General features: G+C 45.0%; 1 protein-coding gene across 2 annotated transcripts in view; it reads left to right on the top strand.

Annotated features, from left to right (window-relative positions):
* Positions 1 to 26,192, top strand: part of LOC119170891 (uncharacterized) — a 106,564-nt gene that overhangs the window by 3,335 nt on the left and 77,037 nt on the right. Inside the window, exons 2-5 of one of the 2 annotated variants that reach the window (XM_037422170.2) lie at positions 2,895 to 3,015; positions 6,710 to 6,786; positions 11,991 to 12,218; positions 22,727 to 23,005. In XM_037422170.2, coding sequence (XP_037278067.2) covers positions 2,895 to 3,015; positions 6,710 to 6,786; positions 11,991 to 12,218; positions 22,727 to 23,005 — 705 coding nt within the window. Of the gene's footprint in view, positions 1 to 2,894; positions 3,016 to 6,709; positions 6,787 to 11,990; positions 12,219 to 22,723; positions 23,006 to 26,192 lie in introns of both variants that reach the window. The other variant, XM_037422169.2, reaches the window with a different exon arrangement.

The raw sequence follows: 26,192 nt of genomic DNA, 5'->3' as shown, positions 1-26,192 counted from the left end.
AAAAGAATAAGGTGGTGAAGCGCAACCGCTGAACATTTGCTGATTTTTGTTTCGTAAGGAAACAACTTCAAGCCACGCGAACACACGTGGAGCCGGAAGCAGGCCAGAAGTACGAAGATTAGAAAAATACGTGTACTACCCATCATTCCCATGCTCGGTGGAAGCGCCGTGTGTTGCAGCTCCCATAGACGCTAGCGCCAGAGTTCCCTCCAGTGTATGTTGGGGAACTCTATGAGCAGCATGTCACCTGACCAAGCAGTTAAGCGATTGCAGTGCCCCCACATTTTAGGAGCTGCTTTGCTGCTTCCGTGGCAAGCCTGTGCAGTTCCTACGGTCTCCATCCAGTTCATGCTTATATATGGAGGAAACCAGAGTTTTATGCGCTATTGGCCACGGGATCGAGCGAAGTTGCTGCAGGGTTGCAACTTGACGAAGGGGCGAAGTATGCATTGCTCCCTGCATCATCTGATAGTCACTTCGTGTTTGCATGTTACAGTAGCATGTCATGCACATTCTCAATAGGTGGTTTGTTCAAATATGTCAGTGTGACCTTAACTGCTTGTTTGTATGCCTGAAAAGACGAATTAAAGCATTCGGTCTTGCTCGGCTGGTAATGCACTGTAATAAAATTAGCGAGTGAAACTTTCCAGTGTAGTGTATTGTTGTCATACCAGAATCCCAGAATTTCACCAGAATCATTTCAGTGTGGGTGCCAATTTGTTTCAAGCACATCGTAAAATGCATTTGGGATCGCCTCAAACATGAGGACTATGAAGTAGTTTGTTGTGAATGCAACATTATAATGATTCTGTTGTGAACAAAAAAGAAGCTCTTGACTATGCATCTATATATATATATATATATATATATATATACACACACACACACACACACACACACACACACACACACACACATATATATATATATATATATATATATATATATATATATATATATATATATATATATATATATATATATATATATGTGACGTAAGAAGGCAGGGATGGTTAGGAGAAGTAGATGAGGATGAAGTGCAGAATAGAATAAACATGGCGTATGAGCCAGGCCACGTCTCCCATTCATCGTAGCGTCACATATATATATATATATAGCTTATTGACTATGCCATGAGCTTTAGTTATGTTTATGTATGCTGTACGACTTTATCCTCTTTTTGCTTCTTATTGACATGTGACTTATTGAAAGCACTTTTTTCCCTATTCACATGCTAACAATAATTTTGCACCTTTTTATAATTAATTATTGTTGCCAAGGTATCACAATTTGTCAAATTTGTATTGAAGTACACTATATGCCCTTCTGCTATGATGCATGTGGTATTGGCAGTATTTTCAAATAATAATAATAATAATAATAATAATAATAAATATATCAAGTAAAGTCTGACACTTCGGCATTTAAACTTTACTTAAAACAGAGTTGCCGTGTGCCATTTTTTAACTTGGGGAGAATTTTATGCTGAACCACCCGTGTTCTTAAATTTAAAAATGCTTTAAAGAACTTAGGCATCCAAAATTAATTGAGATGGCATGCCTCACAATAATGTTGTGTAATTTCATGAAAAATGTCTTTTTTTTTGTACAATGTCTTGAGCGATTGTGTGGCATCATTATTGACTGACAAAATTCAGCAGTCATTTTTTATTTGAAAAAACAAAAACAAGCATGTTCTTCCCATGAAATAAACACACCTTTGTTGTATTACTCTTATACACGTAATCCTTCGAAGAAAGCTTTCTGTGGAACTCTACAGAGTTTTGATAGTTTTACTAGTCCAAGAACATGTATGTACGTGGTAAACATCAATGTAGCACAAAGCCCTAAAAGCAACGAAGCTTCCTCGCCAGACTTATCGGCTGTCCCACACTTCATGGTCAACAAAATGAGAAAAAAGAGTGCGTGGGTATTCGGTGCATATAGTGATAATGAACTGATTGCACCGATATGAGGGCTTTCTATGATCTTTCATTGTCGTTTTTTTGTATTCTGATGAGCAAAATGTTAGTAAGTAGTTCGCAACAGGAATGCGTAGTAGGTGGAACACAAGGGAAATACGTACAAACAACACTGCAAAAATGTGGTTTAGTGCAAAAGTGCGCAGACAGTCGCCAAGGGCGGGCATCCTGTGTGTAGCCAGAATTCTCTTCACTCACTACTAAGAGTCACGGTGCATAGGCTTTGTGCCTTGATGTGGAGAGAGGAGTAAAATATTACCAGTGAACGGCAGCCGACGCATTTTATTTGCCGACAAGCACCTCAAATGACACGCGGCGAAGTGTCGCTGCGTGTATTTGTATACACACCGCTGACCGCCTGTCCGCACTTTCACAAAGATGGTGCTGCCACCTATAGCCCAATCTCGTCACCAATAACGCTGTTCACAATTTAGCCCTCTAGAGCATACATTATGTGGAACTCAAAGTTCAATAGAGAAATTACTGGCAGTCATTTGATACCGAAGATGTCGCAATGTATACTTGACACTTGCCTCTGCTGTCAGCACAGTTAAATGCACGTGGGGAGTCGCAGGGTTTGCAATGCCAAGCAATGTTTTCTTGGTCGCCGCATGCTTTTTTGTAATAACAAAAAGGAGCTTCTATGTTGGATAATTTAAACTGTATTTAAATTGCATGGGGGTGTTCTATATTGGTAGACTAAGACCACTGTTTGATTAGCCAAAAAGTCATACCATTGAATTTTAGTTGGGTGTTTTTTCATAGCAAGTAGGTTCGCAAAAGGTTTTGGGCTTGGAGTGTAAGTAACACAATCAATGGGAGTTATTTATTTTGATATCTTTCTCATAGCCAAGATCCTGTACTGTTTGGGCTTTACGTGGTAACCATTCTTGATGTTTCTTTTCATCTGTAGAAATCTGTGAAGCGCTACAGCACAGAGGTGGCTCCGGCCAAAAAGGCGCCACGCAGCAATGTCCAGTCGGCCGCCATCAGAGCCTTTCTGCAGCGAAAAGAAGAAGAGGAGCGCAGAAAGCGTAAGTTGATGCGACTGGCCTTCAAAAAATCAGTGCATGGAGATTGTTAGAACTAGAAGCCAAAGTAGCTAACAATTCCATGCAACTTAAAAAGAAAGGTGCAACTTCGGACCACAAGGCGAGCACCGCTTTTGTGTTGCCCCAGTTTGCCCCTTTTCTTTCAAGATGCTTCACGAACTAGCCCCTCAGGAAGTACTTATAATCCTACGCAAGTTTCCAGAGTATACTACCAGATGTTTAACCCCTGTATTCACAAACTTAACTTAAACTTATCCTCATTACTTAAAGGGGTCATGTCACCCAATTCTCGACTATAGTCTGTGTTTTGTGGGGCAATCTTTGTACGTATTTTAGCGCATTTGGTCGTGCCAATAATTTATAATTGAATATTGTTGTAAATGAGTGAGTGGCCTGAGAGATGGGCAACACTGGCGCGTTTGCTAGCCGTGATGCCACTAGCCGCTTGCTGGGTGAGATGCTGCTTGGTCTGCATTCTGGAGGACAATCGTGTTCCGTGGTCAGCTGCACTTACAATTGAGCCTTCTCTGCGTTGTTCAACTTGCCGCTGGAAGTAAATCACTTGCAGCGGTTGAAACAATGCCACCGCTTCACCCATGTACTGCTGGTACTTGTAGCAAACAATTTCTGTCAATCTGTCTTCAATCAAAAAGTGTCCTGTGAATGGTTGGCAATGTAGTCGAAGTTCGCAGCGTACACGACGTCGTCGCTGCTTTTGCTGCTCGGTGAACCACATGCTGCCCCAATCATGAGGTTAGGATGGGGCAGACGACATGGCATTGTTACCTGTAACACTTCCAACACATTGACACATGCGGACCACGCGGCAACACTCACAACGCGGTGAACACTCACAACGCGGTGAACACACTGACCGCGCGCGGAAGGTGCTGTTTGGTACCCGACGGTGGCTCTGCTCCTTAAGGCTTGTGATTATGTACGCCATGGCAAGATGGTGGTCGCTAGTGGTGGGTGGAGTGTACAACCGATAACTCCTACAGCTTATTTTGGACTGAAATAATCCTCAAAAGTCCAGTTTTCTCACGTGTACAAGAATATTTGACTGTCTACCTTCGTTTTTCGTCAGAAACCGTCAATTTTTGGGTGGCCATGTCATGAGCTCTTCAAGTCAACCTTAGCCATAAGTCTGCCCTTAACGCATTTCAAGAACCTACCATTTACTTATCGCAGAACTTTCCTTGTGCTTAAGTAAGGCTCGGTTAAGATAGCCTATGACCTACCTTAAGGCTTACTGAAGCAACATGTGAGCGGACAACAACTTTGCATATTTTGTTGATTACGTGGACTGCAAAGAAGAAATATTGAACGGCACAGCGTGCGCACACATGTCACTATGACTCCCCATCACGGCTACATGTTCAATGATCGACGAAACCTGGTTGAGATCTATGACAAGCAGGAATTTTGTGCCTCCCCCGCTTCACAAAAAGTGCCGTGAAAAATCTTCTAGCTGAACTGTTTTTGTAAGAAAATATCCATGGTCGTGGGTTCGTTGTGTCTCATCTCATTCAGTTTCTCTTCGCATCACGCTATTTTGGAGTTGGCACGTTTCAACTTGGGCGCGACGGCCTTGCCAATGTCTCGTAGCCTACCATGTCACAAGTATACAGTCCAGTCGATATCTGCTATGGTTGGAAAAATACGTTTTCCTGTACTGGTAAAACGTTACGAAGTGGTGCAAACATCTTTCTAGTTGTTTGGTAGGCCATACGCGGATGCAAATTGTGTTGGCTGTTGAATTCTATCCCGAGCTGCTTCCATGTTTTTCATTTTTTCTGAAGGCACACGGCGTCCGTCTTGGTACTTGTTGACGAAATTCACTAGGACGTAGTTACTTCGTTGACGAAATTCACTTCAGTGCACAGTTCTACAGTAAATGCAACTTTGTAAGAAAATGCTGTAAAACTGCTCAAACTATTACGGAAATCTAGCGAAATTTCAGAAAGAAAGTGAAAGAAAACGACAAGCGCTGAAGGGAGCACGATAGCACGATCGAACACAGCAAAAATATAGAAGGCATCAAGATAAGTAAAGTGACCTGACCACCCCGGTACGTCGATGGCAGTTTCAGAAAGTGGCCTCACGAAAATGTGTATTTCACCGAAAACTGCCTGTGCCTTGGTGAACATTGCTACTGTTTATGTTTGGCTGCTTCTGTGCATACTGTTGTTGGTTTCTTGTAGTAAAGCTAATTTTTTGCTGCTCGAAGTCATGATTTTGTGGCAAAAAATAACCCTATCCTCGCACCCAGGGCCTATACTTGACAAGTTAAGGTCGCCTTTCATAAGGCGCACTCATGACGGGATTAGGAAGGTTCCTGAAACTCGCCTCGTACTTTTCGACAAGTACTGTACACTGGGCGAGTTAGTGCATGATAAAATGATATTGGTTTAGCGCAGCTCAGTTTGAGCGTGAATGAAAGGTGCTATGTGGTCAAGAAGGGGTGAAAAACAGGCGAGAGTATGATCTGTTTTTTTCCTCTTCTTGACCATATAGCATTTTTCGTCATGCTCAAACTGAGCTGCGCTAAATTAATATCATTTTATCTTGTACTTTTCATATACAGTCGACACAGTAAAAAAAAATCTGTTAAATGGAACTGCTGCTTAAATGGAACAACTTGCTCTGATATGATGGGTTTCATACTTGAATGCTGGAACCCACTTCACCACTCAGTAAACGGAGCTTCTGTTAAATGGAACACGTTTTCCTGGTCCCTTCAGGCTTCATTTAATAAGAGTCTACTGTACTTATACTTTTCTCGTCCTTTCGTAAGTAGCCTTACCACGTTAAGGTCATTTTATGAATATGGCGTTAAGAAACACGACACCACTTTGACGACACAGTGCAACAACAATTGGTTCAGTGTATAGTTGGATGGTAGCTCAGCATGCAGTGGCTATTGTGCTTCTGAACTCAAGCCTCACCAGAAAACTCCAGGTGGCCGAAAATAATTTGTAGTCCCCTACTACAGCGTGCGTAATAATCATGTTGTGGTTTTGGCTCATATACCCCAGAAATTATTATACTGGCATAGTCATTTAAAAGGGGCCATTCCTGTGGCACGGCATGTGTGAGGATATTTCAGTGTGCCCAATTACTGGACTATCTGTTCAGAGAATAAATACATTTGGGTAAGTTCATCTGATCGGAAACATTCGCTAAAGCTAGAGAGAATGATAGGGTTTGTTATGTTGATGATTGCTTAAGCTCAAAAATGAAAAGTTGTTTCTGGGATTTGTTGAACCAACTCAAATTTCTAAGGGAAAGCTATCTTTTTGGGTTACTGAGAAGTGTTCAGGTTAGTGATAGCGGAATGGTTGTGTGGTGCCACATTCTGTAACCATGTTGGGTGCTGGGGTGGCTGGCTGAAGCCATTTAGTTGTGAATTGTTTGCCAAATGCTGCGTCTCGTTTTGAGCTACTTTATGGTGAAAAGAAAAAAAAAATTCCGTTCTGTGATCATAGATTAGTTCCAGATGGTCGAGTAGTGATCTGTCATCACTGCTTCTTTGATTTGAGCACAAAAGTTGTTTTTAACGTGGTGCTGTTTCTTTTTTGAAGAAGTAATCTGTTTCTCGATGAACCAAGTGTGACTCTTTTTTGGTGTGCCATCAGCATTGCAAATGGTTGGATGGGCTCTTCGTTTTGTGCAGAAATCGAGGAGCAGAAGAAAAAAGAAAAACTTCTTGAGCTGCGGGCCCAGAATTCCAAGTCTAACAAGCGTGCCAAGGTGAGATCATCTAGGGAGCAACCATTCTCGGTTTTTTGGTTTCATGGCCACGAGACATCTTGTGATGTATTGGGTGTATGAGCACCAGTGGGAGGTCACACTGCCTTAGCACCAATAATTTTATGGTAGTGATGGAGGTGTTTATATTCCCAAAAGCAAATGAATGTGAAAAGCACCTTACACATTGAAACATGTTGGAAGATGAGACACTAATCTCGTCGATAATAATCAAAGTTTGGAAAATTCAACTTCAGCAAACTACTAGAAGCTGTTGCAAGCCAAGTCTCACAAGTTGTGACTCGTAGGCTAAGGCTAAGTTTAGGAATATAATACCGAGAACCTAATTTCTACAGGCTAACTGTAAATGCTATTACAGTTAATTACCTAGTTTTCAGTGTTTGTGGTGCAAAATGTCAGCAGAAGAGAAGAGAGATGAAATTTTTCCAATAATGATTTATTGCACTAAGAAAATTGACAGTTGTGCATGAACTGGCCTAGCATCATACTTTTGGCTTCTGTAAGAAACTGGGATTTTTATGTGAACTCCTAACCAACTTCCAACATCATGTAGCCCATCAAATCTGTATATTTAAAGATACAGTAAGCCTACCTCCCACATGCATACGTCAAATTACTCACGGCCCTCAGTCCCCAGCAGCTGCGAAGCAACTGACCATGGCGGCAATCAGATCTGCAACGCAGCAGAGGGTGCTACGAATCTCTGGACTACAGGCCGCCATTGGAACCTGAACCTGGCAACGTTTAACGCTAGAACCTTATCTAGTGAGGGAAGTCTAGCTGTACTATTCGAGGAGCTAGAGGGTGTTAAATGGGATATAATAGGGCTCAGTGAGGTTAGGAGGACAGATGAGGCCTATACTGTGCTACAGGATGGGCACGTCCTTTGCTATCGGGGCTTGGCAGTCAGAAGAGAACTGGGAGTGGGGTTCCTAATTCACAGAAATATAGCTGGCAACATAGAGGAAGACTATAGTATGAATGAAAGGGTGGTAGGTATTGTAATTAAACTGAATAAAAGATACAAGATGAAGGTAGTACAGGCTTACGCGCCTACATCCAGCCATGATGACGCTTCAGTTGAAAGCTTCTATGAAGACGTGGAATCGGCAATGAGTAAGGTAAAAACACAGTATACTATAGTGATGGGCGACTTTAATGCAAAGGTAGGGAAGAAGCAAGCTGGAGACCAGGCAGTAGGAGATTATGGCATCGGCACTAGAAACGCCAGAGGAGAGCTAGTAGTAGAATTCCCAGAACGCAATAATTTGCGGATTGTGAATACCTTCTACCGAAAACGAGAAAACCGCAAGTGGACATGGAGGAGCCCTAATGGCGAAAATAAGAACGAAATAGACTTTATAATGACTGCACATCCAGGAATCGTGCAGGATGTGGAAGTGGTTGGCAAGGTACGATGCAGTGACCATAGAATGGTACGGTCTCGAATTCGCCTAGACTTGAAGAAGGAACGACAGAAACTGATACGCAAGAAGCCAATAAATGAGCTAGCACTGAGAGGGAAAGTACAAGAATTCAGAGTGTCGCTGCAGAACAGGTACTCGGCTCTTAGTGGGGAAACCAACCTTAGCGTAGATACAATGAACGATAATCTGACGAGTATCATTACGGAGTGTGCAGTGGAAGTTGGAGGCAGGGTAGTTAGACAGGACACTGACAAGCTTTCCCAGGAAACGAAGGACCTAATTAGGAAGCGTCAAATCATGAAAGTGTCAAGTACAAAAGACAAAATAGAACTGGCAGAGCTTTCGAACTTGATTAATAGACGTAAATTATGCGATGTAAAAAGGTATAACATGGAGAGAATGGAACACGCTCTGAAAAACAGAGGAAGCGTCAAAGCAGTGAAGAGGAAACTTGGGATAGGCAAAAGTCAGACGTATGCACTAAGGGACAAAAAAGGCAAAATAACTACCAATATGGATAGGATAGTTAAAATAGCGGAGGAGTTTTACAGAGATCTGTACAGTAGCCGAGACAACCACGACCTTAATACTATAAGAACTAGCAGTAACCCAGATGACACCCCACCAGTAATGATAGAAGAAGTCAGAAAAGCTTTGGAGAGCATGCAAAGCGGCAAAGCTGCTGGTGAGGATCAGGTAACATCAGATCTGCTGAAAGATGGAGGACAGATTGTGTTAGAAAAACTAGCCACCCTGTTTACGAGGTGTCTCCTGACGTGAAGGGTACCAGAGTCTTGGAAGAACGCTAACATCATCTTAATACATAAGAAAGGAGATGACAAGGACTTGAAGAATTACAGGCCGATCAGCTTGCTCTCTGTAGTATACAATTATTTACAAAAGTAATTGCTAACAGAGTAAAGAAAACATTAGAATTCAATCAACCAAAGGAACAAGCAGGATTTCGAACAGGCTACTCAACAATTGACCACATTCATACTATCAATCAGGTAATAGAGAAATGCTCAGAGTATAACCAACCACTATACATAGCCTTCATAGATTACGAGAAGGCGTTTGATTCAGTAGAAATATCAGCCGTCATGCAGACACTGCGGAATCAGGGCGTAGATGAAGTATATATAAACATTCTGGAAGAAATCTACAGGGGATCAACTGCTACCATAGTGCTTCATAAAGAAAGCAACAGAATACCAATCAAGAAGGGTGTAAGGCAGGGGGACACAATCTCCCAATGCTATTTACCGCGTGCTTACAGGAGGTTTTCAGAAGCCTAGAATGAGAACAGTTAGGGATAAGAGTTAATGGAGAATACCTTAGTAACCTGCGTTTTGCCGATGACATTGCATTGCTGAGTAACTCAGGGGACGAATTCCAACTCATGATTACGGAGTTAGACAAGGAGAGCAGAAAGGTGGGTCTTAAAATTAATCTGCTGAAAACGAAAGTAATGTACAACAACCTCGGAAAGGAGCAGCGCTTCGAGATAGGTAATAGTGCACTTGAAGTTGTGAAAGACTATGTCTCCTTAGGGCAGGTAATAACCGCAGAGCCTAACCACGAGATTGAAGTAACTAGAAGAATAAGAATGGGGTGGAGCACATTCGACAAGCACTCTCAAATTATGACAGGTAGATTGCCACTATCCCTCAAGAGGAAGGTATATAATAGCTGTATCTTGCCAGTACTTAGCTACGGAGCAGAAACCTGGAGACTTACAAAGAGGGTTCAGCTTAAATTGAGGAAGACGCAGCGAGCAATGGAAAGAAAAATGGTAGGTGTAACCTTAAGAGACAAGAAGAGAGCAGAGTGGATTAGAGGACAAACGGGGGTTGAGGATATCATAGTTGAAATAAAGAAGAGGAAATGGACATGGGCCGGGCATGTAGCGCGTAGACAGGATAACCGCTGGTCATTAAGGGTAACTAACTGCATTCCCTGAGAAGGGAAGCGGGTTAAGGGGAGACAGAAGGTTAGGTGGGGAGATGAGATTAAGAAGTTTGCGGGTATAAATTGGCAGCAGCAAGCACAGGACCGGGTTAACTGGCGGAACGTGGGTGAGGCCTTTGTCCTGCAGTGGATGTAATCAGGCTGATGATGATGATGATGATGAAGCTTACAGCATGGATTAAAGCATGAATTTTGCAGGAATGTTTATCTATAATAAAAAGCAAAAAGAGTTATTCTATGGGATGGGCCAGCAAAGTTTACTGTGGTTGTTATGCTGTTTACAATGCCTGTCACATCTGTGGCAGCAGCAGGTGTGTATGCAGTAAATATGGAGTTCTTCAACAGGGAGTTCCAGCAATAGGCAGCTGGTATTGGCAGCACTGAAATCGCACCCTATGTTTGTATTCTAGTGAGAGCATGACATGTAGTGCACGGTGAGTTTTGATAATGCAAATTAATGTTATTACAGATCGTCTAGGAAGAGGCATCTATGAATGCACTAAGGCCTTACGAAAGAAAGCAGTAATAGACAGCAGTAATGGTGTCTCATGTCTGTACGTGCTTGTGGTTTGAGCTGATTGCTTGTCTGGCCATAATTTTATTTTAAGTGAACTGTACTATGCATTGAGAGCAGTGGTTCTGAAGTGGGGGTCTGCAGACTCCAAGGTGTGTGTAAGGTCATTTTTGCAGGAACACGCACAAACGTATTTGTCAAATGCACACTATGTCCAGTGACGACAGCCCCTTGTGATCTTTAGTATTCTTCACTGCATCATGGCTTTTCATTGTGATGGAGCTGACTTATGTTTTCAGTTTTTCATGTAAAGCTTGTGTTGCAATGTTCTATAACATATGCTTTTTCCAAGCTTACACAACTGAAGAGCAAGCACAGCGAGAAATGCATGGAATGTGGCTGCAGTCAACATGGCTTATTTATGAGCTCGAATTGGCGTGACTCTTTAGTTTGACCATTTTTATCCACACCTATTTCATGCTGCACTTTGTTTTGACCTCCTCTCCCTTTTTGTCTCGCTTCAAAGGGTTTCTTTTCATTAATTGTGACACACCAGTCCACAAGGGGTCCCCTGAACACCCGTGGCTGCGAACCACTAACTGAGAGCAGCACCATGTGACTGCTACTGCAAATAGTTACCCATTGTTCTCCACCCCCTTACAGAAGTCTCTGTAACCAGACTAGAAGTAGCAGAAGGAGATCAGACATCAAAATAGGACTTGCAGTGGCACTAAGCAGTATTTTTGAGTCCCCTTCGTACGTGCTGTTTTTGTTTCGACTGCAGTCATGATGAAAACCAGCCTGAATGCGTACACTTTTTGTGGAGTGGTAACACTGCCCTGAATTTCGGGTTCCTCTTCTGAGAAATGGATTGGTTATGAACTTGCATGGCATAGGGCATGGGTAAAGTGCGGGGAATTCGCACTCTATGCATGCAGTGATAGAAAATGATTTTCTTTTCCACTTTAGTTTTCTACTTACCTCCACATAACAAACAAACTACTGGGCTCGTTGGTGCACTGCATTAAGGAAACATATATTCAGCCAAAATAACCGATCACAGGAAGAAAACAGAAAAGCAGCTGTAAGACAGGCCACTCGCTCTCCTGTCTTCTTCATTGTAATCATAGATATACGTTTTCAACTTGCCTCCACGTCAGCTTTGTGGGTGCCCTTGTCATAACAAAGCTGCCTCCTTGACTATTCCTGTTCAGCTCAGTGTGATGTGTATTCCCTCGAGTGGGGTCGCCTGACGACTGTGGTGTCTGTTTTAGGTGATGGCCTCGCGCACCAAGGACAACAACTTTGGGCGCATCCGGCTGACCGAGGAAGAGGAAGAGGCACGGCGCAAGCGAGAGGAGGAGCTCCGGCGCAAGATGCTCACCGACAAGGTTGAGCGCATGAAGGCACGCATCAAGCTCCAACAGGAGGAAGAGGCTCTGCCGCACAAGCGCAAACGCAAACGGCGCAACTCGCAGGGGGAGCTCATCAGCGAGCCTGAAGTAAGCCTTTTGACGGGAATGATGGCATCTCCAACCTCAAAGAAAGCAGTTAGCGAATTGCCGCTAGTTTATTTCTAGATGCACAGGTGCCTCAAAAGTAAAACAGCTCGCGAGCTGTGGCCAAACTATGCAAAACTGCATGCTAGCATGCTCTGTCAGAGAAGTGGCTTTTATTTGTAAGTAGAAATGATGGCACAACCTTCTGGTACATTTTCTTAGAGGAAAAAAGTACCACGCCTCTGCGCCATCCCCTTGCATCTTTTTACCCGGATTCTTCCAGTCCGGCTGGATCATCCAGCCATGCAAGCACTCAAATGTTTACACAGGCCTAGAAAGTCCCTATCGGGCATTGGCATATCATGTGATAGAATAGTTTTCTCACAGTAGCCTGTCATCTCAGTGTTTCGATTCTCTCTTTTTCTCATGCAACCCTTCTGTAACAATTATCGGTTGTAACCATCGAATTTCTCAGTCACTTCAGTATTGTTATAACTGGATCTGCTTTTGTTACCTGACTTGCCACACACACATCAGCATCTGATTTTGGAAGGCCCTTACTGAGATATGTGGTGTGAAGCACTTCATGTGTGGAATTTCAAGTGTTCGCAAATATCGGTAAAATTTTAGAATGCAAAGTGTGCTGTGGAACAGACCTTTGTCCTCTTGCAATCAGTATTTAAAGGGCCAGTAATAGTAAATAGGCTCCAACTTTTTTTTTTCCAGCCACCAAAGCTTGCTGATTCGTGCAGTAGTCCACGGTGATCACATTATTGAAATATTACAGCGCTGCACGCTACACAGACCCTCTATTTCAAAAACAATTCTCACGCATCTTTCTTTTTGACGAATCCTCCTCATATGTGGAGCAACGTAAGCTTGCTCATGGGCAATGTGACATGCCATTGAGCTCATCGATTGATCATTTGCCCTACGAAACGGCCCCTTTGCCCTGTGGTGATGCAGTTTCGGCCGCCCAGTTCATGGTTTTATTTATTCACCTGTGCTGCCATCTGCGGCTTTGCAGAGCCTGTGCCTACTGGGAGCAGTGGTATTGCCAGAACAAAAGCTTCCGAGATAGTCTCGCTACTTTCTGCTTGGGGAAGGGTGCTCCTCGCATTGCACTTTGTGCGCTGCAATAGAGAGTTTTTGAGTTAGTGGTCCAAGACACTGGATCCACAAGCTGCATTGTGTAGGTTGCTCTTGCATTTGGAGGATCAGCAGAATTTGAGAATTTTGTCAAATGCAGGCTGTGTTGCGTTAAACGCACAGGGTGCCACATGTGGGCATGTTAACATTATGTGAGACGCAGGCCATACTGCAATATGGGTCGCGTTGTGTCTGTGTCATCTGGATTCGCGATGCAAGATGTCCTGGGAACATATGCTAGTTTTCGATTCTTGAGCCTTGGGTCAACATGAACGCGAGAGCCCAAGATCGGTTTGGGTCCCCAAGCTCCTTCGGGCCCCAAGTCTCAAACCCTCTATTACACGTGTTCATGTCAGTCGTTGGATGTGCACCGATGACGTATCGCTGATGTGGTGCCACGCTGTCGAAGTGGGTGTAGTCATGACGACAGGCTACGCCTTCTCTCTCCTTATGGCAGAGAAGGGCGAGGCCACGTGAAAATTTGAAACGAGCTGAAACAGATGATCTGAGCCCAGTAACTTCTTTATAATAACATAAATTCTACAGCCAAGTTATAGTCCAAACATAAAAGGTGAGGACTGTGCACTGACCCAACGTTTCGGGACCGATATGGTCCCTTCTTCAAAGGTGACTGCTTGGCCGGCACTGAAGCTCGCGATTTTTCTTGGCGGTTTCGCCCTCTCCATTGTCTTTCTTTCGCCCGTTGTTGTTGCCGCGGTGTCTTCTCAACTGGTTCTGTAGACCGTTGTGGGAATTGAGGCTAGCCCGCTGCCTTTGCGCGGGCTTTGCCGCCTTTTCTGCCGTTTTCATGTCCCGAAATGTCTGCCCTCCTTTGCTGTCTGCCGTGGCGGGAGAGCAGAGTGACGTCTAACTCCCTCACCCGGTAGCGGATGTTGACTGTGGCGCCACGCGCGGAGTCTCCCGAGAGGTTCTCGCGCACTGCGTCAGGAGCGGACAGATACTCTCCGGGACTTCAAACGGTTAGCCACGCAATCTTTTCCGTCCGTCGACTCCCATCGCTCGGGGCTCGTCGGACTTCGCTGAGGCACCTCGCGCCCGAGGCGAACACTCACCTTTTGTTGCCCCACTGCGTACGCACGGCCAAAGGGCAGTACGGTGTCCTAGTGCGTGGCCTAGCTACGCCGACCCGTCTCCCTCCGAAGCCAACGCGAGCGCCTTTGCCCTCACTCGAGCAACCGGGCCTTGGTCCCGGTGTCTCCGTGGATCACCTTTACCGCGGAGACGTGCTCGTGGCACCCTGTGTAGTACTTTTGTGCCCGTGGCGTGGATAAGCCTATTTGCTTTCCCGTCGTGCCTTTGCAACGGGCTGTACTGCGATTGGTGTTGCCACAATAAAGTGTTGTGACTTTGAGCAGTATTGTGTTCTCGCCACGGCGACGGTTAACGCGTGCCCTGCGGCTCGCAAAGACCGGACCCACGCTGGTGGCCGTACTCCTTCGGGATACGTGTACACCACACCGTGCATGTATACATTGGGTAAGGTTCTAGCTGAGCATTTAACATTTCCAGGGCTTTGCTTAGATGTGTCAGAACTCTAAGAACTGTCTTTTTGTGTGGCTACCCTCCGTGTCGTTGGGCCGGGCGTCATCAAAAGTGATGCGGTGGTCCATCTTTTCGCTGTGTTCAGCCAGAGTGTTTTGTGCAGCGTTGAGGTTACGCACATCGTTTCGATGTTGTCGTATCCTATCCGGGAAGTTTTTCGTCTCACTGATGTCGGTGGCAGGACAGACTGAGCATGGAATTTCGTAGACCAGCCCGGGAAACCTTTCTTTCGGCAGTCGGTCTTTTGATCGGGGGCAAGAATCACCCGATTGTTGAGACGGGTTTGTGTGCCAACTGAATGATACCTATCCCCAGCACCCTGGACTGTTGCTCGCTGATTCCCGGCAAGTATGGGACAGAGATGCAGTAGGAATGTTTCGGATAGGCCTCATTGTTAGATTCATTCTTTGCAGAAAGCAGGGGGGGGGGGGGGGCAATTTAACAGTCGCCAAGTTACTGGTGTACTCAACCAATAAAGCTTTTGGGGTATCCATTGTCCAACAAGTCGGCGGTGATCGGTTCTTTTTTTGTCATTTTTTCGGAGCTGCAAATGACCCCTGCACGATTTAGGAGTGCCTTGACAACTGATGCTTTGTGTGTGGTCGGGTGGTGAGAAGTGAACTGCAGATAGCGTCCAGTGTGCATAGGTTTTTGGTACACGGAAAAGCTCAAACGTTCGCCCCTACCCCCACTTTCGGCCTTTTCGCTAGCACATCCAGGAAAGGGAGAACATTGTTTTTTTCACGTTCCCTGGTGAATTGAATTGCCGGCTCGATTGCATTTAAGTGTGCCAGAAAAGTGTTGATGTTAGAATCCTTGATTATGCAAAAGTTGTCATCCACAAATCTCAAAAATATTTCTGGTAGCTCGGCGAACGTGTCCAAACTATAACTTGGCTGAAGAGTTTATGTTATTAGCATGAAAGTTCACTAAGCCAGACAGATATCTGTCGAAGATGTTTACCTCCTTCATTATAGCACAAGTTCGCAAAATTCTTGCGACAGCATGTTTACATTGCAACAGTGCGCATTATTTTTTTTCATACTTTTCCGAACTCGAAGTTGTTTACTGGTCCTTTAAAAATGAAAGAATATGCATGGAGTGTGGTAGTTAAGAGCAGTGTGGCTTATATATAGCACCTGCATTTCTGTATAGCACCTGTTTACTTTTTGTAGTTTTCATGTAGTGCATTACGCTACCACACTACCAGTAACTGACACTGTCTTGTGAATTTCGTATGTGTGCAGCACTAATCACTGATTACAATAGGAGTGTCAGTTCCCGTTTTGCCTCGATCAAAAGCTTGTACTACAATTTAGCAGTATAGCTGCCGTGACTGTTCACAGGCAGTAGTGTACGTATATTCACTGGCAGTAGCAGTACAGACCACTCTTTTCTTAGCCTCGTAGCACGAGTGTCAGCTCCGCCACTACTCTTGACACCAGGTGGTGCGCACGACGGCAGGAAGTGGTGACTGTGCTTGCTTTGCATGTTTGCGCCTGTCTGTTGGAAAATAGTGCCTTCTTTCGCATACTGATTACGGCTGCGCAATGTGTAGAAAATTCGTCAGTCAGGCTGGCACTGCACCGTCGTTGGGTGCACGAACTACAAAGGAAGCGGCTGATGCAACAGATCTGCAACATTTATGGGAACATGAAAGGCTAGTGTTTTTGCTGCATGTAGTCAGGCCATTTTGAATGGTTTTGATTTCTACTAGGAAAATGTGAGATGTTGCTGTTGTAACAGGGGGCCATATAATCTATCAATTCAAGTCGCTGCAGTGCAAGTGCATAAGGTGAAACACGACCACTTGCTGGGAGAAAAGTACTCTAAATTATTAGAATAGTAACAACGTAAGGAATGATTTTGAAATGAGAGGGACAATCTCTACCCATTTCACTACCTATTTTCTCATATTGCAAAGCCAACCAACTCATATTTGTCAATTTTGTGAGAAAACTTACAGGTGCTACTGCATCAGATGGGAGAGGTAAGCTTTAGTTGTTAACATATCTGGCGATTTCAGCACACGGGAATTTTAAACATTTAAAATATGGCCACCTTGGCTCTAAATTTGTTCTAAAAATCACAGGTATACCTCGATATACTAAACTGTTTTATATTTTACGCATTCATGTTGACAGAACATGTATGTGTAACCTCACAGCCACGAGGCATGTCTGCGGGTAGATTCATAAGGACGAAGTTTTACTGCGAGCGGTACATCCTGAATCGGCTAATTGCGATCAAAGGTGCCCTTAGGACGAAGGTATTGTAACTGCGGGCAAAAACCCACCATCACTGTTAAGTAGATCCTCACCTAGGCATATCGCGGTAGAAAGTGCACACGTGTACGTTGCTGGGTCAGGATCAAACTTAATCAATATCAAACATAATCCTCATCACTTTCTACTGTGATCCGAAAGCATCTGTGCGACAGGTTTTCTTTTCCTGTTTTCAGACTGATCTTTAACAACACTAACGGGGTCAGCATGCATGCTGCGTCTAGCTCTGCTACATTTAAGAGGCTTCGGATGTTCTACGAAATGTTAACCTTTCGAATAATTTCACTTAGAAACCACACATATTCTCAGCTCCAGTGTGCTGCTTTCAAAATTTATCACATTGCCTAATTAAACTCATCCTGTTGCATGTTGCGAGAGAACACAAAACAGCCATCGAGCGACGAAAGTATTTTTCAGTAAAGAAAGAAAAGGCAGCCTTGTAGGTTTCACCTCTATATTCATGTGCACAAGGTTGGCACAGCTCCTTGAAATCTTTGAGTATCCTTAATATTGACAATATCAGTTCAAGGTGAATACATGTGAACTTCTTGTAATCCTTAAAAATGCCGTCGAATTTATTCTTTTGTAGAGGAAATTAAAGACCTATTTCTGTATGTCACACTCATTTCAAAGGCACCTTTTCCTTCGATTGACCACAAAAAGAAGCTGTGTTGACTTGAAGGCGTTCCATGAGTTTCAGTTTTAAATCGCACAGTCGTTACACCATCTGGCTACTAATATCTGTTGGAAAACAAATTTAATCCAAGGCATACCGCTTGGTTGGGCTACATTCTGTAAATATGGCAATATTCAGTCATCTCTGCACCGTCTCGAGCTATGCTATTTGTGTGGCATTAAAGGAGGTGCTGCAATCTATTGGAGCGAGTGCGACGGAAGCCGCACAGGTAGAATCAAAGGTGCATCGTGTCGTTCCATTTAATATTCTGTCATTTCTGTTTTGTTGGCGTGGGGCAGGCTCGATTCCAGTCGTGATCGAGGGAAAAGGAGACGCATGTCATGTTTTGCCAAAGTCTGTCCATGTTCCGCAGTGCAGCACACCTAGCGGTTGACGACGGCAGGCATCACTCCTCGTGCCACCGCGACACCTGTGATCGACACACTAGAGAGTAGTGTTTTGTCCTTCAGGCTTGTGTGTGCTATTTCTCCCAGTGCATTGCATGTTTGCTTTGAAAAGATGCCAGGCAGAAAGTGCAGGTTCCAGCCTGTGTAGCTGCATTATACGAAATATAACTTGGTGTGACTGTAACCAAGTGGTGCTTACCCAGCCAACTGCGCTATATTTCAGAAGACTGTCAACATTACAGTGACAGGGTAGTTTGCATTCAAGAGCCATAAGTAAGGCACAAAGCAAGGTGAAGTGGTAATAGGGGCTGCAGCGCGAGCACGAAGGTGCTAGAAGAAACGTGAAACGAAAGGCAAGGCAAGGAAAGCAAAGAGGACGACATGAGCGCTGACTGCCAACTGAATTTTATTATTCGCAGCACACATGATAATATATATGTATATACAACAGGCAACCTTTTAACAGCAAACGTGAGCAACGTGACATATTCTGGAAAAGGGTCTGATAAAAAGAAGGTATAATGATAAAATGGCTAACCCTTATCTAAAAGCGCGAACTCTTTGTCATGCAAGGCCACCGAAAGTTGGCTCACGCATCTGTCACCATGTTTTCTAATAAAATACGCCTCAGCTATTTCACGAGTTAATTTGACCATGTGGCGTACCAGCACACTCACACCCGGAAATCGAGGCTGGCACCTGCAGCTTTTACAGTGCAGAACGAGGTTTGAACTAATTCCTTTGCATACATCATTCATATGTTCTCCTAACCTTTTATTGATGCACTGCCCAGTTTGGCCTATGTAACAACGACCGAACGTTAAAGGAAGCATGTAAACAACACCAACTGCCCAATCTACAAGTTTATTTATGTGTTTTACGGCGCATGTCCAACTTTTTTTGGTGATTTCACTGAGGCGCTAATCCGTCATTCTGTAAATCTGGCTTACTTTGCACTGGGCTGATAAAACTACACCCACACCATATCTCGAGCCTATCTTCTTCAAACCATGAGATGTATTGTGGAAGTATGGGATGACTGCAACTCTTTCTCGCTCTTTGTGCCGTAAAACACATAAAAAAATTTGTAGATTGCGCAGTTGGTGTTGTTTACATGCTTCCTTTAACGTGCGGTCGTTGTTATATAGGCCAAACTGGGCGGTGCATTAATAAAAGGTTAAGAGAACATATGAATGATGTATGCAAAGGAATTAGTTCAAACCTCGTTCTGCACTGTAAAAGCTGCGGGTGCCAGCCTTGATTTCCGGGCGTGAGTGTGCTGGTACGCCACATGGACAAATTAACTCATGAAATAGCTGAGGTGTATTTTATAAGAAAACATGGTGACGGATGCATGAGCCAACCTTCGGTGGCCTTGCATGACAAAGAGGTCGCGCTTTTAGATAAGGGTTAGCCATTTTATCATTGTACCTTCTTTTTATCAGACCCTTTTCCAGAATATGTCACGTTGCTCACGTTTGCTGTTAATAGATTGCCTGTTGTATATATTATCATGTGTGCTGTGAATAAAAAAATTCAGTTGGTAGTCAGCGCTCGTGTTGTCCTCTTTGCTTTCCTTGCCTCGCCTTTCGTTTCACGTTTCTTCTAGCACCTTCGTACTCACGCTGCAGCCCTTAATACCATGAATTCCAACCAACTAGCCCAAATAGCCGTTCTTCTTCAAGGTGAAGTGGTAGCTGGTCAGAGCTATTCATCCATTGCAAGGTTTATGCAAGCAGCAAACCTGACATCCAAGGTGACTTGTCAACATGAAGTAGTGCCAACTTCCTCTCGAACTTGTGACACTTGATGAAGACTGCAGGAAGCACGATTTCGTTATCGAAGTAGGGGCTTGGCCTACTATGTGCTCTAAGCTTTTCTCTACTACCCAGGATGTGCACCACATGGCTCTCGTACCAAGAACTCAACATTCTTAAAACAACAACCACGAAAATCACTTGCTAGCAGAAAAAAAAAAAAAAATCAACGTGTTCACAATTTCAAATACGCCACCGCAACCCATCTTTTTTGGCCTACTCTATGCCGGCTCAAAACAAAGGATTTTCTGAACCCTGGAAACTGTCGTCCGATGCTCCAAAAGCTCCACATCGGGTTGCCATTGTGGGGTCTAGGAAAATGGCACGTGCTCTCGGAGCAAACAGAGACAACAGACGCAGTCGGACCAAACCAAACGCGTTTATTGAACTACTTTTACCGCGACGATATTGTCACCTGAATCAAATACTATACTAGTGATGAACACGCTAAAACAACCTTAAACAATATTAAAATACACTCTATCAACATAACAACAAACACAAGGTAATGCGAAGGCGGCGGCGCCGATGTTTAACTCACTGCTAGGGACCTACGTGGTATGGCTTACAGTCGCCGCACCTCGTGGGACACAATCAGGAGACAACTATTAAAGCCAGCCGCCACCCGCCGAAAAGAATCGCTCATGCCTCATGTGTCGCCAGCCAGCCTGGCTGCAAGGCATCGCTGCTGGTGCTGCCGTGCTTACCATGCTGAAGATAATGGTGATAAAAGCTTGCGAGCACAGTGCTATCTACCGCTGCATGGTTGTGAACCCCAACTGCAGCTTATGCGCGAAACATGTGAGCGCCACGAGGTGCAAACAACTTTAAATGATGTGTATGGGATAAATGATCTGTATGGGTGAAAACTGGGCTAATTATTATCGTTGAATCATATTGCTTTCCTATCACGACACACCGTTTTACTATTTTGTCGTGTACAGATGTTTATGAGGTGGTCAACCGAGGCACAGTTAGGCTAAGTGCCCTGGTCATGTCACTGATCGTAAAATGATAAGTAATTTTTCCAGAATATTCTAGAAGGCTTCGATTAGCCAACCTACTTCTTCTTAAACAAGTAAAAGATTTTGATGTTTGTTCTTACATTGCTCAACATATCCACTGAACATTATAAAACTCGCGGTGCGAATGGGCGAGCGTAAGTGACCGAAACACGCCTGTAACTAGCCCGTGGTCATCGCAGAACCGGCGACGTTCAGATCCGTTTAGTATAGATGCATGGTGATTGCCTGCACCCTCCTCCCTGTCACCGACTTCTTTGGCTTGATGGAAGGTAGTTGTAAAGGGAAACCAGGGAAGCCTTGTAGGCAAGTGCGAAGCATTGTATGCTATGCGAGTGTGGCTTTCGCGCCAGCTGTGATTACATCAGTGTGTCGGGAAGAATTCTTGAAATTCTTGAAAGTTCCATGAAAGGGGAAATAAAAAGGAATCCATTTAATCGAGTGTAACCCATAAGCGTAGAAGCGGCGCTTTTCTGACTTCACCTGTGGATTGGGCTGTCATTTTTTTTTTTCTTCTTCTTTGCCAGTGCCCCCCATACTATTCTATCTGCAAACTATAGCAAGTTTCCAACAGATACCGATCTCTTGCAGAGGCATCGGAATTACAAGTGTTCTAATACGGGCAGCGCAAACCTGCAACAAAGAAAAAACAAAAACAAAGTCCATTTGAGAATATATAGACCCAGCATTCACTTTGCCTCTCGTACACCTTGACTCGGCATTTCCAAATGAGCATGAGGGTATATAAAAGCGCAAAATCATTTTCTCCCGCGACATGCAAGCTTCGCCAACAGCACGGCAGCCTTTTCGATCCTCAGTGGGAGCATTCAGTGCAGAGAAAAAAGCGGACCATGCCGACATGTATAAACACATCTCCGTGCGATTGGGATGGCCGGAGAGAAACACGCCACGTGCCCACCATCTCAGAGGCCATACGCCAACATGACGCCACTATGGTGTTGCACGATGACCTTATCACCTGGCATCAGGGTGACTCTCATCGCTTGGTCAAAGGTGGGCCAGTCACTCAGAGGCAGTGCAGAGCCAAGCTTTTGTAGGAGGGAGGATCCCCACATCAACTGAGAAGAATACGAATATGACGTTTGCTTTATCAGGCAAATGTGTAATGGACCCTGTGAGTTTATTGATGAGTGGCTGTGAAGGTATCTCTTGATACGCTGGAGTGAGTGATTCAATTAAGGACAGTTTTTCAAACCATTCACTAACTGATTTGCTGAATAGCTCTTTTATTCAACTTGCCATGGGCAGCAATAAAGGGGACCAAATGGTCCTAGTTTTTATTAATGTGGATGTTGTTGTGCCTTTGTGAGACTTTTGTCTTGTTTTACTGTATAAAGCTGGGCAGGTTGGTACGAAGTCATGTTAAACATGCAAATGCAAAGGACTTTTTTCTTTTCGACCAGTGCCTAGTGATTTGCATTGTTAAACAATATGAAGAGTCGTATCAATTTTGGTGAGTTCACCATAGCTGCTTTTTCTTTGTACTGCCCTCAGTCGCTGTGCATGGAATAAAGTAACCCGGCATGACCGGTACCGTATTTCAATGTTAGAACTTGCATCTGTCCCAGCAGAAGCAGGAACCACCGGAACGCAAGCCGCGCAAACGCAAGTACGAGCTGTACACGGGGGATCAGTCGGACGAGGAGGAGAAGAAGAAGAAGCCGCCAGCCCTAAAGCCGGCACCCCGGCCACCCCCCATAGTAGACTATCACACTCTGCTCCAGCTGGCCAACACTAAGCAGCACGAGCCGGTGGTCATCGAGCGGCTGGCGCCCACCCGGACAGAGGAGTCACGGCCTCTCACCAAGCAGGAGAAGGAGCGGCGCCTCGAGGAGGAGCTGCATCGAAAGGTAGGTCGACAGCTTTCATCTGGGCTGAACAGTCTCCGTTCAATCATTTGGACTCAAAGGATATTGCTATGAACACCCAACAAACGAAATTCAAAGCGGAAAATAAATCACTTAGTCCACAATCGGCAAGATCGCACAGGGAAAAGTACTTCATCTGAAATTTCGGCCTTACAGCATGAAATAAAGATGTGCCCTAAACAAAAGGGAAAACAGATGACAAATTGGGGTTTATTTTGTGGCACTTGTGCAATGATATTATTGGCTTAGCTCAACAATCTCACTTATCAAAACCAAAAAATGGACAAGAGAATAAAAACTAGCTCCCTAAATGGTAGTGGAGGCTCAGTTGATGGCGAGAAAGATGAGATAGACACACTTGCCAAGTCTCCCGGATTTTCCAGGAGGCTCCTGGATTTCGACCGGTTCTTACATTTGCACAATTGTCAGGAAAATCTCATGCAAATCAAAGTTTATGCGTGTGATCTGGTGGCATTAACAAAAAAAGTAGCCCAATTCAATCAAGGCTTTCTTCGAACGCGTTGGCTTTTTTCAACTTCTTTTTGCACTTGCAGATCACAGGAGCAAGTCCTTGTGCTCTGTGCATGCTAATAGTGCCTAACATAGCGTTCTTTTTTCAAGAAGTAGGCACGTTGAGCCTGGCGAATAGTCGAGGTAACGATCTCACTGAGTCGTTTCGCACGCTGAAACGTGAGAAATCCTTGTTTCACACTGTTTATACAAATGTAAACAGAATGTTTTCTTCCTCAACAGTGTCGTTTTTCATAATACAGTCGAGCCCACATATAACGGCCCCACTTAAAACGAACTTTCGCTTAAAACGAACAATATCCGCGTGACCGTGAAAATATACATTGGTTCAATGGCACAAAATCGCACTTACAACGAACGTCTCTGAGCGCCGCTGATCTGTTGGAGCGAACAGAGTCAGCGGTCTGCCGACTTCCCGGGAAACCACTTTCGACCACCAATCAGGCATCGGCGAGGTGCCTATACATTGTTATTGTTAAACGCCGACCCTGCCTCTGCGACCCTCTAGTTGGCGCTCTCTCATACCCATGGAGAAAGGAAAGCTGTTTCCTTCCTCTGTGCCCCGACTGCTTTTTCTTACGCACCCCTCCCTCCTTGGTTCCCCCGCTACTCAGAGCACCTTGCATCGCCACACGATGCTCGTGTTTTCACACTGCCACTGATCTTTGAAAGACCAGTCGGCCATCTAGCCTGTTTTTGATCGCTAGTATTGTTGTTGGCGTCGCTGGCCTGAAGTGGCCAGACCATTTGCCAACACTGTCACCCACCGACTGTATGCGATAGTCTGTGTCTAGTGCACGGGCATACGCTACCCCACGGACTCTGATAACTTGCGATTGGTTTCGTGTTTAGGACTTGTTCTCGCTCATTCGCACTCAACTCAGCATGACTTCCACGTGCGTGTGGGAGCGAGAAAACTGCTGTTAATTTGTGCGGAACGAATCGCGAAATATTCAAGTTCGTGAGGCCAGGCAAACCCGCCGGCACAACAAAACGATTTTTTGACCACAGCCGTCGATTCTTCGGACACCACTGCGCGCACCGATTCAGGCAGCCATGCACTCTTTCCAAGTTTTTTCTATGTGCGAATTTCGCAGACCTCTTCAAGCAAGCTAACTAACCTGCCTCCTTCCCGTGTGTTTTTGGTTTTCTAGGTCGCCCTCCCACCACATTCTGTCCTCTTTTTATCGCAACTCCTTGCCCTTCTCTCGCAAGTCAGCTCTCCTCTCTTGATTACAACCCCTTCGCCCGTCTCTACCGCTCCGTGGCGCCAGCCACGCTGGCTCGAATAAGTTTCGTTTTGGGACTAGAAACAGGCCCAGAGCTGTTCCACGCGTTCTGTCATGTGTGTCGCGTGTGCCCGTCTTGGTCGCTCTTGGTGTGTGTGTGGTCATGATAGCAGGCTGCAGGAATAGCACGCTTTTTTCCTGCCGCTGAACAAAACGTCGAAAGTGTAACCGCTTGGCTTGAGCGTAATCTGCGCGTTAGGTGCCGTGTTGCGGAGCGCTTGCTCATAGCTGTTGACCACTTGGCAGCCCGGTATTCAGCTGTGGAGATGGTGAATATTTCGTGGGCAGCGGTGACGGCTACATGCGCGCGAAACTGTTTTCGTGAGGCAGACCTTGTCGACGTCGAGCCTGATGCCGAGCCGTAATCTTCGAAACAGGACCAATGCGGCAGTGATTTGTGGCAGTGGGTCGGCTCCGACCTGGGAGAGCGGAGGGGGGGGGGGGGGGACATCTGTTGCGATGGTTTAATTACAGCCGATGATGATGCTGACACTGCGGAACCGTGTACGGATTAGTGCATCGTGAATGAAGTACGTGGCAAGAGTGATTTGGAGAAATCGGATTGCCAGAACGACGAAACTTTGGTGCCAGTGCCTCATGCAGCTTATCCCACGGGCCTCGGCGAATGAGCACCCTGCCGTTTTAAGTGAACTCGAGACCGCCCTTATCGCTCCTGCTCTTCAAAACACGTGCATCACGGACATTTCGGGGCAAAAAGTTTGTGTTTTCACTCGCAACTTTTTTTAAAAGCTGCGTTTCATTTACTACGAACTTCGAGATTCAGCGAACGGATGCCGTGTCGCGCTCAGGTTCATTATAAGTGGGCTCGACTGTATGCACGCATTTGTTTCAATAATGCAACAAATCAAGTGCATGTGAACCGCTAAACACATGTTGCCTTGAGCATGTTAATTGGTGAAGACATTTCCAACCAAAAGCATGAGCGGAACTTTCCTGTTTACAGGACAGGGGGCGCTCACTTTTCCGCAAACGGTCACATTAGTTTTCAGTTGGCCTCAAGCGAAGCTTAAACCCATGCTTTCTTGGCAGCCGGCTGCGACTTCCCATTCGTTCACCTGGGTCCCAGGAAGACATGGAGAAATAGATTTTGCTTGTTGTTTTGATGATGCAAACTTTTGAGGACATTAGTATATTTGCTCTTTTAGATGCGGAGCATCTAATACTCGAGGCTTGTAGTGCGGCGCCGTCCGCAAGCTTCCTCCTCCTTCTTCCACCATCTGTGCATTCCTTCCTCCTCTACACACCGTGCGCGCTTCACTCCTCCACCATCTGTGCACCCTTCCTCCTCTACACACCGCGTGCGCTTCTCCTCTTCACGAACATTCGCT

Source organism: Rhipicephalus microplus, chromosome 2 (assembly GCF_043290135.1).
Source record: "Rhipicephalus microplus isolate Deutch F79 chromosome 2, USDA_Rmic, whole genome shotgun sequence".
Taxonomy (NCBI): Eukaryota; Metazoa; Arthropoda; class Arachnida; order Ixodida; family Ixodidae; genus Rhipicephalus; species Rhipicephalus microplus.
This window is presented reverse-complemented; position numbering and strand designations above follow the sequence as displayed.